This window comes from Schistocerca serialis, chromosome 5 (assembly GCF_023864345.2).
Source record: "Schistocerca serialis cubense isolate TAMUIC-IGC-003099 chromosome 5, iqSchSeri2.2, whole genome shotgun sequence".
Classification (NCBI taxonomy): domain Eukaryota; kingdom Metazoa; phylum Arthropoda; class Insecta; order Orthoptera; family Acrididae; genus Schistocerca; species Schistocerca serialis.
The window spans coordinates 24,278,721-24,291,953 of NC_064642.1; the positions used below are offsets into that span (position 1 = coordinate 24,278,721).

A 13,233-nucleotide genomic window follows, 5' to 3' on the forward strand; every position below is an offset into this window, starting at 1 on the left:
GCACTTCTGCGTGTTCGTGGGGGCCCTACACGGTATTAGCCCGGTTGTTTGGCTCTTCACTGTGGATAGTCATTTTTCCCTCACTCCATTTGCAAGCGGAACTAGAAAGGAAATGACTAGTATCGGTATAAGGTACCCTCCACCATGCACCATACTGTGACTAGGAGAATATGTATGTAGATATGGCTGTAACAAAAGGTAAAAGTAGCACCCCCCTCCCCGCGCCCCTCGTCACCCCCCCCCCCCTTACATGAAGTACCCAATAAGGGATGGAGAACAGTTGAATTGGCCGATGATGACGTCGCCTTTAGTCTTTCGCTCCGCATTCCTGTCTTTCCTCAAGTGGCTCCCTACTTCACATATTTTTTCTCCAGCAGAGCAGCAGCGGCGTAATAGAATTAAGGCGGCAGGGACGGCAACGCTGCCTGCGCCCTGGGCGAGAAGATCCCCGCGGGATTCAGCGCGCCTGCTGCTGCTGCTTGTGCAGGCCTCTTACCTGCCAAGGCGCCCTAATCTCGTCCCACGCCTCCCTGGCAAAAGACAGAGATACAAAAAAGCGAGGGGAGCACGGGAGGCGGCGGCGGAGAAAAGACCAGCCTCGCACGGGGGCTCCCCGGCGGGAATCGCAACGCCCGGGCAGGCAGGAAGTGCCTGCAATCCGACACCCGCCCAGTGGCCGCGCCGCGCCGCCACGCCCACAAACTGGACGTGGCGTGGCGAGCCACCTGCGGCGGTCATCGGGAGCAGCCGGCTCGCCCCGCCGACGGTACTCGAGCTCTCGTGTAGTCAGCACCGGACATCTCCCGCCTTATTTCCTCGAGCACTTAAAAACCTGCAGATTATCGACACCTGGTGTAGGGATTGGATGTTGTGCCTCACCGTAAGCAAGTGTAACGCATTGCGTGCAAATAGGAAGGAAGACCCCTTACTGTATGATCAGACGGTTGCAGAACAATCACTGGTAGCAGTCACATCCATAAAAAATCTAGGAATATGAATACGGAGCGATTTATAGGGGAACGATTACATAAAAGAAAGGTAAGACACGTCCGCAGCTCGTGGTCGTGCGGTAGCGTTCTCGCTTCCCACGCCCGGGTTCCCGGGTTCGATTCCCGGCGGGGTCAGGCATTTTCTCTGTCTCGCGATGACTGGGTGTTGTGTGCTGTCCTTAGGTTAGTTAGGTTTAAGTAGTTCTAAGTTCTAGGGGACTGATGACCATAGATGTTAAGTCCCACACTGCTCAGAGCCATTTGAACCATTTTTTTGAAAGGTAAGACAGATACTATAACATTCATTGAAAGAATCCTAATGTTCTCTACTCACAAATGAGTTGCCTTACAAAATCCTGTTAGACCAACATCTCAATATCGTTCCTCACTTTGCGATCCGCACCAGATAGGATTGGCTGGCTCTGAGCACTATCGGACTTAAAATCTAAGGTCATCAGTCCCCTAGAACTTAGAACTACTTAAACCTAACTAACCTAAGGACATCACACAACACTCAGTCATTACGAGGCAGAGAAAATCCCTGACCCCGCCGGGAATCGAAACCGGGAACCCGGGCGCGGGAAGCGAGAACGCTACCGCACGACCACGAGCTGCGGACCCAGATAGGATTGATACAGGAAGTAGAGAAGATTCAAAGGAGAGCAGCGCGTTTCGTTACAGGTTCATTTATTAAGCGCGATATCGTCACGGAGATTCTCAGACAGCTGCAGTGGCAGGCGCTGCAAGAGAGGTGTTCTGCATCACGCTGTGATCTACTGTTAAAATTCTGACAGCGTACGTTCCTAGAACAGTCAGCCAGTACATTCCTTTCTCCTTCCGGAAAGACCACCGCACAGGCTTACCAACGATCGTTCTTCTTGCAGATCTTTAGAAACTGTAACACGTAAAGGACGTCGAATTAAACGCCTTTTAGCCGTCAGTTTTCAACCTTATTCTATTGGGCAACCAGTTTCAGCTTTTTACTACGCCATCTTCAGGCCGCTGATCGACGTGTAGGAATAATCTACCTCGCTTGTGATCAAAACAGGGGCCAGAAACACTGGTATTAGTAGATATTTGTTGCAGTGACCACTTCAACCACCACCTGCCGACCGAAGATGGCATAGTAAAACGCTGAAACTGGTTGTCGGATAAAATAAGGTAGAAAACTCACGGCAGAAAGATGTTGAATTTGACATTCTGTATCGAACAGCCGAGTTCCGCAACCATCGTTAAAAAGATGGACGTACATGTATACGTAAGGTGGCAAGTGACGCAGATTCTTAAGACAGTCACAGACAGTGAAGTATTTAAAATGTGAAATGTGCAACACCGTAGTTCCATTAGGCAGGGAATAGTGAGAGAAATAATCTCACAATCATTACTAAACACGTTGACAGCCCTTTTGGCTATAACCTATTGAAGGAGATTTTTGAGAGTCCTTCTTCCGACCTAAATGATATGTCAGGCAAGTAGTTTCATGTCGTAGGTTATTATCTACATCTAAGTGAGGGCCCTGCAATACACAACTGAGTGCCTGGCAGTAGCACCAAAGTCTCAGTGCACGACATCGGCGACAACGGCACCGTACACCAGCTCACCTCACGTTCTGGCGTAGGTCTGGCGAGCAAAATATCTTCCCCCGCAGTGATTCGTTCCTGTTAGTTCCGGCACAGACAGCTTCACAGTGGCGTGCGTTTGAGACATCTTTTACACATACTAGTGGGGACAATGAAAATCTTTAATTTTGTAATTTTGCAATCTATTATCGTTACTGGATACACGGAATGGGTAGAAGGCATTAGGATATTGACTACTCATAGTTGCGACAATCATGTGGAAGACTGGTATGCATAACGCATTGATTTACTGAGTACACATGAAATAGTACTTGTATGTCTTCCTCCGGCTTGAGAACCTGCAGTTCCAAGAGGATATTGGGTGATTTACAGGTTAACTTACATCACTAACTCCACCGCGACTTTGTGTTTTGCCATAGCTCAGACTCTCTTTGGCATTAGCCTCTGTAAAAACCATCGATCGAATCCCTAGGATTTTGATTATCTTTGTACCTCCAACAAACTGAAATACCTAATCAAATATAATCATTTCTTAAACACAATGGAGAGACGACTAATGTAAAACTAACTGTTTACATTCCGTGGTCAGCACCACATGCGCGGGGGCACGACACTTTTCTCATAGTGACCACCCGTTCTACTAAAATATGTTGCCGCGTCCAAGATTAATGACCTACAGTAATGCAACCGGACGAAGTTTTGACGTTAGCATCTGGTTTCTAGATGATATCATAAAAGTCCGTACTTCCTTCTGCATTTCAGGGTTGACGAATCACTTTTGGTAAGCAGTCCGGGCGCTTATGTCCTGCGCTGAATCCTAAACCTCTTCGCAGGGTCTCATAAAGTGACGACGCGGTACGTTGCAGTCGCAGACGTATTAGTTGGGCGGAGACGTTAAGCTCAGTGGCACCTTTGGCGCTGTCTGGCACGAACAGAGTATGTGGTGTCACCCGGTTTTTCTTCTTTTGTTGATTCGGCCGTGTTGTATTTTATGTCCGTTGTACATCAGCCATCTGATGCTAAAAACTCTTGGTGTACTTCAACGAGTAAGGTTTTTTTCTTACTGTGACATGTTTGCCTGCGTTTCAAACTTCAAGTTTTGGTCCAGTTCATTTGTAAAGGCATTTTCACCACTTAGAACATTAGTTACTACAGTGCTTAAGTCGATGCTGTCTCCTTGTGGAAACCCCTGTGTCATACAGCATGCATGTCAATTACTTAACAATAGATATACCGCAGAAAGCTAAATAGCTCCTTTGCGTACTTTTCATTGAAGTCCACCCTAACCACCACTCTATGGCCATGCAGATCTGCAAAAATGGCTCTGAGTAGTCTGAACATTGCATTCTAGTCCAAGTCAGTAGACAGCCTTAATTCATGTTTAATCTGCCTAAATTCTGGCATTCGTAAATTTGCTTTTGTTTCCTTATAGACAACACGACAACAGTTATTTTCAATTTCCGGCAAGCCTTCTTGTCGTTATAGTGTGTTAATAGTACGCAGAAGCAAGAGCAGTGCCAATTTTTCTGCAATGTCTTGGAACAGGCACGTTTAATCCGTATGTTAACAACTGCACCACACGACCCACTGTATGCACACTCCCAGTTTCTTCTCCGGCAGAGTACTGTCGCACGCGCGTCCCCTGCAGGTTAAGCCCGCCGCCCCTGCACTACGTGACACCCCGTCCTCGACGTGCAGGGGTCGCGCGTGTGGGGATGATTGCCCCCGCGCCACCCCGGCAGGTAGCGAGAATTACCCCCGCTGCCATCGACCCCCTGCAATTTCCAGTCGTGTATCGCTTGAGCGGAGAGGATGCTGACGGCCTTTCTCCCCCTGAAGGCTGGCATTAAGTAGTGAAAACGCCTTCTCTGAGGGATGTGAAACGGCTGTGAAAGCTGTCTACCGTTAAATCGCCGCACGCTGCCGTGTAATCATGCTGTTATCCCATTTCAAAGATTCCCGTGGAAACTGAGATTGCTGACCGACAAAAGCAGAGATTACTCTAAAGAAGCGAATCTTCGTTTCATGAAAAAAAGTTTCCGTTCTCTTATAGGGTTAAATTGTGATTTACTAAATGTACATGCACCGGTGAAAGGCAATTGTAAGCTGGAAGAGATGACTAAAGATAAGGGCAGAGCAGAAACAATATAACGCCAAGAAGCTAGTAACACAGTTCTGCATAGTTACTAATACACGCACTGAGGTACACAAAATATTTCTCTCTGAACTTTTTACAAGACAGTGCACCGATGGAATGCCCTAAAACCTTTCGATTCACGTTCCAATTTTTACGCGTTCATAGACATCCCGTAAGTCGATGCCTCGAACGTCATTAAAATGAGGAATACTCGTTCGACTTGTCAAAGGCAGAATATACATTAGTATAAAGAAATAATACAAAAATACGTTTTGTGGTTAGTGTAACGACTGCATTCCCGTGAATGATGTTTTGGCGCTACGAAACTTTTTAATAATACGAAAGATATCAGAAAGGTAAACGATTGGATTCTCGTTAACGGGTGCACTGCACATTCTCACTCTTATTTCCGTCAGCAGCAATAATGACCATAGATGAAGCGTTTTCTACAGTCCTCAAAAAAGCAATGGGAAGCGACGAATTCCTTTGTAGTAAAGCTGTTGTCAACACGAAGTTTTGTATGTGCTAGGATTGTTCCTACCTTTCCACATATTCACTAGTGAAATCTGCGAATCTCTCAGCTACGCCAGCCTCAGATCGAATGGACACGATGCGCCTTCCTGTTCTAATCTTCACACAGCGCGAGCTGGCTCAGCTGTGCGACACTCGACTCGCGTTCTTGGAGGGCAGCTGTTCAAATACGCCTCTGGCCATCCGGACTCGATTTTTCCGTGGTTTCCACAAATAGTTGGCTGTGAAAGCCGGGATGGTCTTTTTCGCAGGACATCACAAATTATTGTTCCCCATCTTCAATCCGAGTTTGTGCTCACTCTGTAATGATATTGTCGTCGACTCTCTAGGGTGTAGAAATATCTCCGCTGTCAGTCACAATAAAAGATTATTTATTCGTCACACGACCTGTTTTGGGCTTGTGCCCATCCTCAGGTGTTTATACATTCATGTAGCACTCTGCCTTCAGGCCACGAGTGGTCTACCGGGACCATCCGACCGCCGTGTCATCCTGGTTGGTTAGTTGGTTGTTTTGGGGAAGGAGACCAGACAGCGAGGTCATCGGTCTCATCGGATTAGGGAAGGACGGGGAAGGAAGTCGGCCGTGCCCTTTGAAAGGAACCATCCCGGCATTTGCCTGGAGCGATTTAGGGAAATCACGGAAAACCTAAATCAGAATGGCCGGACGCGGGATTGAACCGTCGTCCTCCCGAATGAGAGTCCAGTGTCCAACCACTGAACCACCTCGCTCGGTGTGTCATCCTGGGTGGAGGATGCGGATAGGAGGGGGGTGGGGTCAGCACACCGCTCTCCCGGTCGTAAGATGGTATTCTTGACCGAAGCCGCTACTATTCGGTCGAGTAGCTCCTCAATTCGCATCACGAGGCTGAGTGCACCCCGAAAAATGGCAACAGCGCGTGGCTGCCTGGACGGTCACCCATGAAAGTGCCGACCACGCGCGACATCGCTTAACTTCGGTGATCGCAGGGGAACCGGTATATCAACTGCGGCAAGGTCGTTGCCTTATACATTCATGTACATGTTTATATTGCTGGAGATCACTGTCTGAATACAAAGAAAATTATTTGCTGCTGAGTAAACAGATACTAGTGGAACAACTGTAAGTGGCAAATCAGCATTTGTCGAGAATATATCTGTACATACATAAAGATAATGTATCCTTATTATAATTTCCACTCAGTTGCACATTTGTTACCATTTTTATGTCCATGTTTCACTTATTTAAATTTTAGCTGCATATTTCACTACTGTGTCGTGAACTCGTGATTTGCACGGTGTTTGCATCCAAACATGTACGTTATGGTCAAAGTACTCAGACACAGGTGGTGATAAGGTGTTGCTGATACAGAAACATGTAGGTTATGGTCAAAGACCTTAGACATGGGACGTGCAAGGTGTTGCACATGTAGAAACTTAAAAGAGCTATTATAAATTGCGAAATTGTTTTCTCAATTTATAGTAGCTTTTTCAAAAATGGTAACTTAAAAAGTTATTATAAATTACGAAATTGTTTTCTCAATTTATATGTGTGCGACATCTTTGCATTTCCCACGTCTAACTTATTTGACCATAACCTACATGTTTCTGTATGAGCAACATCTTTGCACCACCTGTTCTTTGACCATAACGTACATGTTTGATCGTAAACACATTGTAAATCACGAGTTCACGACACAATAGTGAAATATGCAGCTAAATTTAAAAAAAAAAAAGTGAAACATGGACGTAAAAATGGTGGTGGTGGTTAGTGTTTAACGTCCTTTCGACAACGAGGTCATTAGAGACGAAGCGCAAGCTCGGGTTAGGGAAGGATTGGGAAGGAAATCGGCCGTGCCCTTTCAAAGGAACCATCCCGGCATTTGCCTGAAACGATTTAGGGAAATCACGGAAAACCTAAATCAGGATGGCCGGAGACGGGATTGAACCGTCGTCCTCCCGAATGCGAGTCCAGTGTGCTAACCACTGCGCCACCTCGCTCGGTCGTAAAAATGGTGCCAAATGTGCAACTGGGTGGCAAAACTGTCACCACAGCATAATTATAATAAGGATACTTCATCTTTATGTAAGTACAAATATATTTTCGACATATGCTGCCTTGCCATTTACAATTGTACCACTTGTATCTGTATAGTCACCAGCAAGTAATTTCTTTTGTACTGAAACAGCACTATGCAGCAATATAAACGTGTACACGAATGTATAAACACCTGAGGAGGCCGGTCTTGTGACGAATAAATAATCTTTTATTATGACTGGCAGTCGAAATTTTTTTACACCCTATAAATCAACAGTCACGGAGTTCGACAGCATCCACTATGGATAAAGTTCTTTTTTCCACTATTTAACCACATATTTAGTTTGTGTCTATACAGCCGTGACTGAACCACTGGCTATTGCAACAGCACAAAGTTAATGTGAAACATCTGTCACGCGCTCATCGCCTCGGATCTAACGGGTAGGCAGCCAGTCAGATAAAGTGCTTCCTACACGCTCTGCTATGCGCAATTAATTCAGCCTTGGTGTCCGCTAATAGAGATCATTGCCTTGCATACGAGACACTGTTCTTTGTTTACTCTTGTAATGTGTACCGCACTCTGTACGTTAGTTGCTGGTGTGACATCACGGTTACCTTCTAATGGACGGCATGCAATGTCCCTAGTCATAAGCAGTCCAGTATCCCCTCGGTGTTGACAACACAGCTGGTACGCCACTGTAAACTCCGCGCGACGCGCAGGAAACAGCGTTGTTAACATCTCGCTGCGCAGCGGTCAGCGTCAGCCCTCTATTGCAACACATCGTCCTACTGTCTCCTTCAAGCGTGTGAGAATGCAAGGTCGACTATAAACGGTAGCTTTGATGTTCCCTTTGGGAATGTAACTGCGAGCGACACCGGCGATCGTAAAACGAGTCAGCGCGGCCACGGATGGATACTACAGTCCGCTAATCCCCTCTCGTGCTTCGTCCCATCTTTATCACTGTTTACTCGTTTCTGACCATATTTGACAAATGATGTGCCTTGTAGTGCCAGGTGGTAACGGGCGCAGCAACCATCTTTGACTGGCTAAAGTGACAGATCTTAATAATACCGAAGAAGATAATCAACGCTCTTAAGACACAACCAGAATTACCAAATGATACACGTAAAAAAAAAAAAAAACTAGCGGAGTCAAAAGAAATAGTCGTTAAAATATCTGCATTTGGTCCTAGTTGCAAAAATATTATCAAGTGCCCATTACGGGTCACTTCGTTTTGTACAAATTAATTACGAAAAATGTTTATCTGCCGCTATTTCAACTACAAAAATATATCGAAAGACAGTTGGCTCTGAGCACTATGGGACTAAACATCTGTGGCCATCAGTACCCTAGAACTTAGAACTACTTAAACCTAACTAACCTAAGGACATCAGCCGGCCGCGGTGGTCTAGCGGTTCTAGGCGGTCAGTCCGGAGCCGCGCGACTGCTACGGTCGCAGGTTCGAATCCTGCCTCGGGCATGGATGTGTGTCATGTCTTTAGGTTAGTTAGGTTTAAGTAGTTCTAAGTCCTAGGGGACTGATGACCATAGATGTTAGGTCCCATAGTGCTCAGAGCCATTTGAACCATTTTTTGAACCTAAGGACATCACACACATCCATGCCCGAGGCAGGATTCGAACCTGCGACCGTAGCTGTTACGCGGTTCCAGACTGAAGCGCCTAGAACCGCACGGCCACACCGGCCGCCGACACCAGAAGATCCTGAGGAAGATCCCAACAGAGGGTCGAGACGTCGATCATTTTAAAAGAAACATGACGCGGCCTAATAACCCAGAAGATTTTAACTTTATTAACTTCAGTTTGTTTCTCCTCGGCACGATGGCATCTACCAACAGGACAATGGAACGTGTCCCACAGCTCGCACTCAACGTGCGCAGTTCGAAGAAAACCAAGGCCAGTTTAACGTACTCTCCTGGCCATCAGACTCCTTGGATTTAAATCCAATCGAGAATCTGTGGGACCACCTCGATCGCTCTGTACGCGCCATGGCCACTCAACAGAGTAACCCAGCGCAGGTGGTTGCGGCTCTGGAGTCGGGATGGCTCCACATCCCTGCCGGTCCGTCCAGAAACTCAGTGACTCTCTTCCTGCACGTCTTAAAGCGGTGCGCGCTGGAAAAGGTGATTATTAGGCTTTTGAAAGATGGTCACGTTAATGTCACCGGACAGTGTATTTAATTGTCTGGAACACAAATTTCGACGTTGTTTCGGTTAATTTGATATGTACTAACGTGTCTGTAGTGGAATCGGAAGCCGTGATCTCTGTTTGCAAAGCAGCGATGCCACAACGAGACATAGGTAGCTCGCAAGTGGCGTATTCGTAGCACGTAATGTAACAGGTATTTAGCTGCTGTCACTATTTTATATTTCTCATGCCGTTTTGAAACAAATCGTGACTCGATGTTAATTTGCATTGACTTGAAGTCAGCGTCTGTGAAGACAGTCGTAACTAGTGCTGAAACGGGGCAGTCTATACGGTAGTGTTACGGAGATGGTAATGGAAGCGAAGCAAGTGTTGTCTTTGAAAGATATGCTATGTTTATCAAGAGATAAGTTTTTGAGTAAATTCAGAGCACCAGTACGTGAGAACAGTTACAAAACAGACTACGGTGTTGGAAGTGCGTACTTACCGAGCAGGATGTATCTGGTGGCGGGACGCGCTTGTACCGCCGTCGCGAGCAACAGCAGGCACGCCAGCGCTAATCGTCCCAACGTCGACGCCATGGCGCTGTCACCGTCACGGTGCCCTGCACACAGCAAGGTGGAACATGTTAGGCTCACCGTTGTATGCTGTCTTTGAATTCCTATTATCGTTACAAAACATTATTTTAAATGGCTCACCAAGAAACAAGGTAGGAAAGTTAAGAAGGAAAGATGGTATGTTAAGGTTTAAACCGACTCAGTCGCGTAGGACATGAATGGTGCAAGAAACTGGTCATGTCCCATTCTTTGCAATGGTTAGCTTGGAAACTCTGAAGAAGATCTGAATCTCTCTCTCTCCTCTCGAATTCAAGATCAGTCGACGAAACGCCATTACTCTGTAAGGTTTCAGTTCGGGTTTGTGGACAGTTCTGCGAGTTAAAGCTACTGGCGCTCCAGTCTGCATAGGAAAAACAACCTGTGATCACCTGAACCTTAAGGAAGTGGGAACTAATAGTGACGGAAATTGCGCTACGATTTTTTCGCATTTCTTTCCGAGATCGCTCCTGATTCGCCTACCCGCAGTATGCTAAAACAGATATGCCAACCGAGTCGGAGGAATGGGCTGGAGCGTATGTGGGCAACGCAGTCAGCCCTGCAGCGTCACGTCGTACGTCAAACACCTTGTAGCATCTCTCTCGCACGGGCTGACAGAAAATCTTTGCCGAGATGTCGTGTTAACCAACCACAAATGCTCCCAATGAGTACGTTTTAGAAACCAGGAAAAATTAGGATTTTGTTGAAGTCTGGTGTCGTGAGAACACAAATATATCTTTGTTGTTTGCAACATTAGAATATTGTTCAATTTGTAAGTATATTTCGCGGCCGACTATTTCAAATAGCGGAGAGTTATGTTGTCAGCCAGCTAATTTGGTCCACTAGATAGTTCTGCAAGAGACATGACAGCCCAGAGAGGTGCGGTGCCGTCTAAATACCAGAGGCAGGCCACCACCGCCGACACGGGACGGCCCACAAGTGAACACAAGTGACAGCGGGGCTAGCCGCGCACTGCAGCCTAGAGCTCTCGCTCCATTTTCAAAAGTAGCCACACTCTCTTCTAACGGCACTTCTTAGATCAAGTAGAGCCATTCGTTCCACTTGTAAGAAAATGCAGAATTTGCCTGTTCCGGATTCATGAGCATCTACGCCCCTGTGTACATCATTAGTCGATCGCAATAGTGGTATTGCATGTGGAAGTTAGGCCGCTTCGATCTGTTTGACACAAGTTTTTGTTGTGATATTTCACGAGGATGCGCTGAACCACTTGACAGTATAAGCACAACTGTTTTGAAATCATTCACAGTTCGATGTGTTTTCCTTGGTCATCACTTTACTTGTGTACTGTAACTTCGCCACGTATTTCCGATAACGGCCGCGAGAGTCCAAGTGCAGTAATGTCGTAGTCGGGTAGTACGCGATGTTTATTTCATGTCATGTTGTTGTTGTTGTTGTTGTTGTTGTTGTTGCTGTTGCAGTCTTCAGTTCGAAGACTGGTTTTATGCAGCTCAGCACGGAAGTCCACCCTGTGCAAGCCTCTGGACGGCTACTGTAGCCTACATCCACCTGAGCCTGTTTTCTGTACTCTAGCTTTTGTCTCCCTCTACAACATTTATCTCCCACAATTCATTCTATAACTAAATTGATTCCGCGATGCCTCACAATGTGTCCTGTCTTCTTTCAGTTGTCCCATAAATTTATTTTCTCCCCAATCCGATACAGTACCTACTCATTAATTATCCAACGTACCCATTTAATCTTAAGTATCCTTCTGTAGCACCAAAATTTAAATGCTTATATTCTCCATCTGTCTGAACAGTTTATCATCAAAGTTTCGCTCTGCAACTTCAAAACAGACTTCCCAACATTTGAAATTATTTTATTTGCTGTCCAGACACCGAAACTTCTACTTTTAGTGCCTCATTTCCTCATATAATTATGTCAGCGTCGCCTGATTTGATTATAAGACATTTCATTGACCTTGTTTCACTTTAATTGATTTTGTATTATAATTTATGGCATATCATTAACCAATTTTTTTACTAAATCATCCAGAAAGAAAGTTCTCTACAGCCTTACAAAGAATGAAACCATATTCGCATGATAATGTTTGTTAGCAACTGTTAACCTCCTCAAGACCGGTTCTGAAGTACTCTTTATACCTTGCGATCAACTTTAATGTTCCAGTGGCATAGGAGTCGGCGGCGGGGAGTGAAATCGGCGTTAAGGTATCCGTCTGCACCTTTTCGTGAATGTAAACGTGCTTGATTCCAAGAAGTTCCTCAGGTGGCAGGAGAGACGGAACACCCCGGCAGCAAGATCAGAACTGTAAGATGGATGGTCAAAGGTCTTCCACTGCGACGCTTACAGAGATCGAGCATACCGTGTGAGGGCGCGCGTTCTCATGGATCAGCGCGACACCCGTACTGAGCATCCCGCACATGTTTCTTGCGGTTTGTTTCAGTTACAGGAGAGGGGTAACTGTTGCGGGAAACCATGAAACAACGATTCTCGAGCACACACTAGAGCGGCGAATCCACGACGCCGTAATCGGAAAGAAGCAGCCGTCTACTATTCATCACTTGCGTTTCCATAACCACCTGTAAATTGTGTCCATCAACAACGCCCTATTGGTATTGTTTGAGCGCAGATCTTTAAAGCAGCTGTTATAATTGTTGCTGCTTAGTTCTTTTAAGTCTTAAGGAACCACAATTTTCAGTATGCTTTAGAAGGGCACTCGAACTGTACACTAAACAGAAGTTTCGTTTATTCTGTGCGTCCAAAAACTTCATCACAGATACGACGAGCGACTGACAAGTGACAACAATTGCATGAATAAATAACTCAATGCATCTGTTACACATTTGCTTCACACTTCTCGATATATGTCCTACTTTTTTTGTCGGTGGGTGGAACTTATTTTCTGTATAACCCATTTTCTAGCTTTTTCATTAGTTCAAAGCCCAGAAGCGCTCGGGACATATTTGGAAATGTTACTGTAACAGCCACTATATCGTGCCAACAGGAAATGGTATAAAATTTATCGACACGGAGAAAACCTTCTCTTGTAAACACGTTACATCACATCGATGTGTGATCAAGCTCGTAACCTTCCTAGATAGCACAGGTCTTGTTTGCAAGCCAGAACAGGTTATAGTGTATCGAGGGTTGCAGAAAGTAAACACTGCTTGCGTAACTTGAGAGTTGGTCCTCATCCGGTCTACTTGCACCTGGAGGAGACTGGATCGCTTGCTGCCGTCTACT

General features: G+C 45.8%; 1 protein-coding gene across 3 annotated transcripts in view; it reads right to left on the bottom strand.

Moving 5' to 3' along the window:
• LOC126480817 (fibroblast growth factor receptor 3-like) overlaps positions 1-13,233 on the bottom strand; it is a 421,486-nt gene that overhangs the window by 157,023 nt on the left and 251,230 nt on the right. For all 3 annotated transcript variants that reach the window (XM_050104152.1, XM_050104150.1, XM_050104153.1), the window contains exon 2: positions 9,903-10,019. In XM_050104152.1, coding sequence (XP_049960109.1) covers positions 9,903-10,019 — 117 coding nt within the window. The remainder of the gene's footprint in view (positions 1-9,902; positions 10,020-13,233) is intronic.